At 43.7% G+C, this 1061-nt stretch overlaps 1 protein-coding gene across 1 annotated transcript in view; it reads left to right on the top strand.

Moving 5' to 3' along the window:
• LOC107099985 (citron Rho-interacting kinase-like) overlaps window positions 1–1061 on the top strand; it is a gene marked incomplete at its 3' end in the record, with an annotated part of 111200 nt that overhangs the window by 46604 nt on the left and 63535 nt on the right. Inside the window, exon 9 of the mRNA XM_015398327.1 lies at window positions 712–837. Within this exon, the coding sequence (XP_015253813.1) occupies window positions 712–837 (126 nt within the window). The remainder of the gene's footprint in view (window positions 1–711; window positions 838–1061) is intronic.

The raw sequence follows: 1061 nt of genomic DNA, 5'->3' as shown, positions 1-1061 counted from the left end.
CTCCAGTTTGAATCCCCAGCTCAGTTTGAGGCTCAGTTGATCCTTCCAGGGAGAGAAGGTCAGAAACGCCCAGTTTGCAGGATGACTTCCTGCCGAGAGGCAAAGACAAAAATACCAAGATTAAAACTCAGTTAAACAAAAACTCAGTTTGACTCAGCAAAACTTGGCTAGAGTACCCAAAACTGGCAAACACTTTGGCGTCGAGGTAGTGGCAGTCAGCAGCTTAAGAGCACTCCGTTAATGAGGTAACCCTTAGCAGGTGTGTCTGTGGAGGTGAATCACACAAACCACACAGACAGGAGTCCTAACAGGGTGTAAGCATGGAGAGCACCCTCCTCTCAGCCACTTCCTCCACCGAGTCCAGAGTGCAGCCTAGGACAGAATTGGCCTTTCTCACCAATTTGTTCAGTCTCTTTCTGTTGTGTTATTTACAACAATGGAACAAATGGAACAAAATTAACTCCATACATTACATGCTGCAGCTAGTAAGCACAGCTTCTACATGGAATAGCTCCAGAGCCTGACCTTGTTGTCTCCAGGTGCAACCACTACCCCATCATCCCCTAACGGCACCTCTGGAGCGGAGCTCTAACGTCTGATCACCTTCTTCTTTACGACCGTGTGACGATAACGGGAAAAAAAGCGAAAAAGTCCTATCTTTGCTGCGTCTTTCCAACAACCTTTAACATCCTTTGTTTTTTTTATCCGCAGGATGGAAGGAAGACCCTGGAGAACCAAGTGAAAAGGCTGGAGATTGTTGAGCGCCGGGAGACGAAGCTGAAAGACGAGCTTCAGAGCAAATCGCAGCAGATTCAGCAGATGGCAGAAAAGATTCTGGTAAGTCCTTCTTTTCTGCGCTTTGAGGAGAGCCAGAAAGAGCACGAGGAAAATAAACGTCTCGTTAAATAAGATTCGTTAATAATCAGTAGAGTAAAGATAACGTTTCGGATATATATAAAGATTTTTGTTTTCCTGTACTGGAAATTAAAAAAAAAGCTCACTAAATAAGTCAAGGAAGTAATATTATAAAACATGGCTTTTGTAAATAGAAAAGAGATAAA

This window comes from Cyprinodon variegatus, unplaced genomic scaffold, assembly GCF_000732505.1.
Source record: "Cyprinodon variegatus isolate N-32 unplaced genomic scaffold, C_variegatus-1.0 Scaffold927, whole genome shotgun sequence".
NCBI lineage: Eukaryota > Metazoa > Chordata > Actinopteri > Cyprinodontiformes > Cyprinodontidae > Cyprinodon > Cyprinodon variegatus.
The sequence above is the reverse complement of the archived record's forward strand: the minus strand, read 5'-3'. Positions and strand labels throughout refer to the sequence as shown.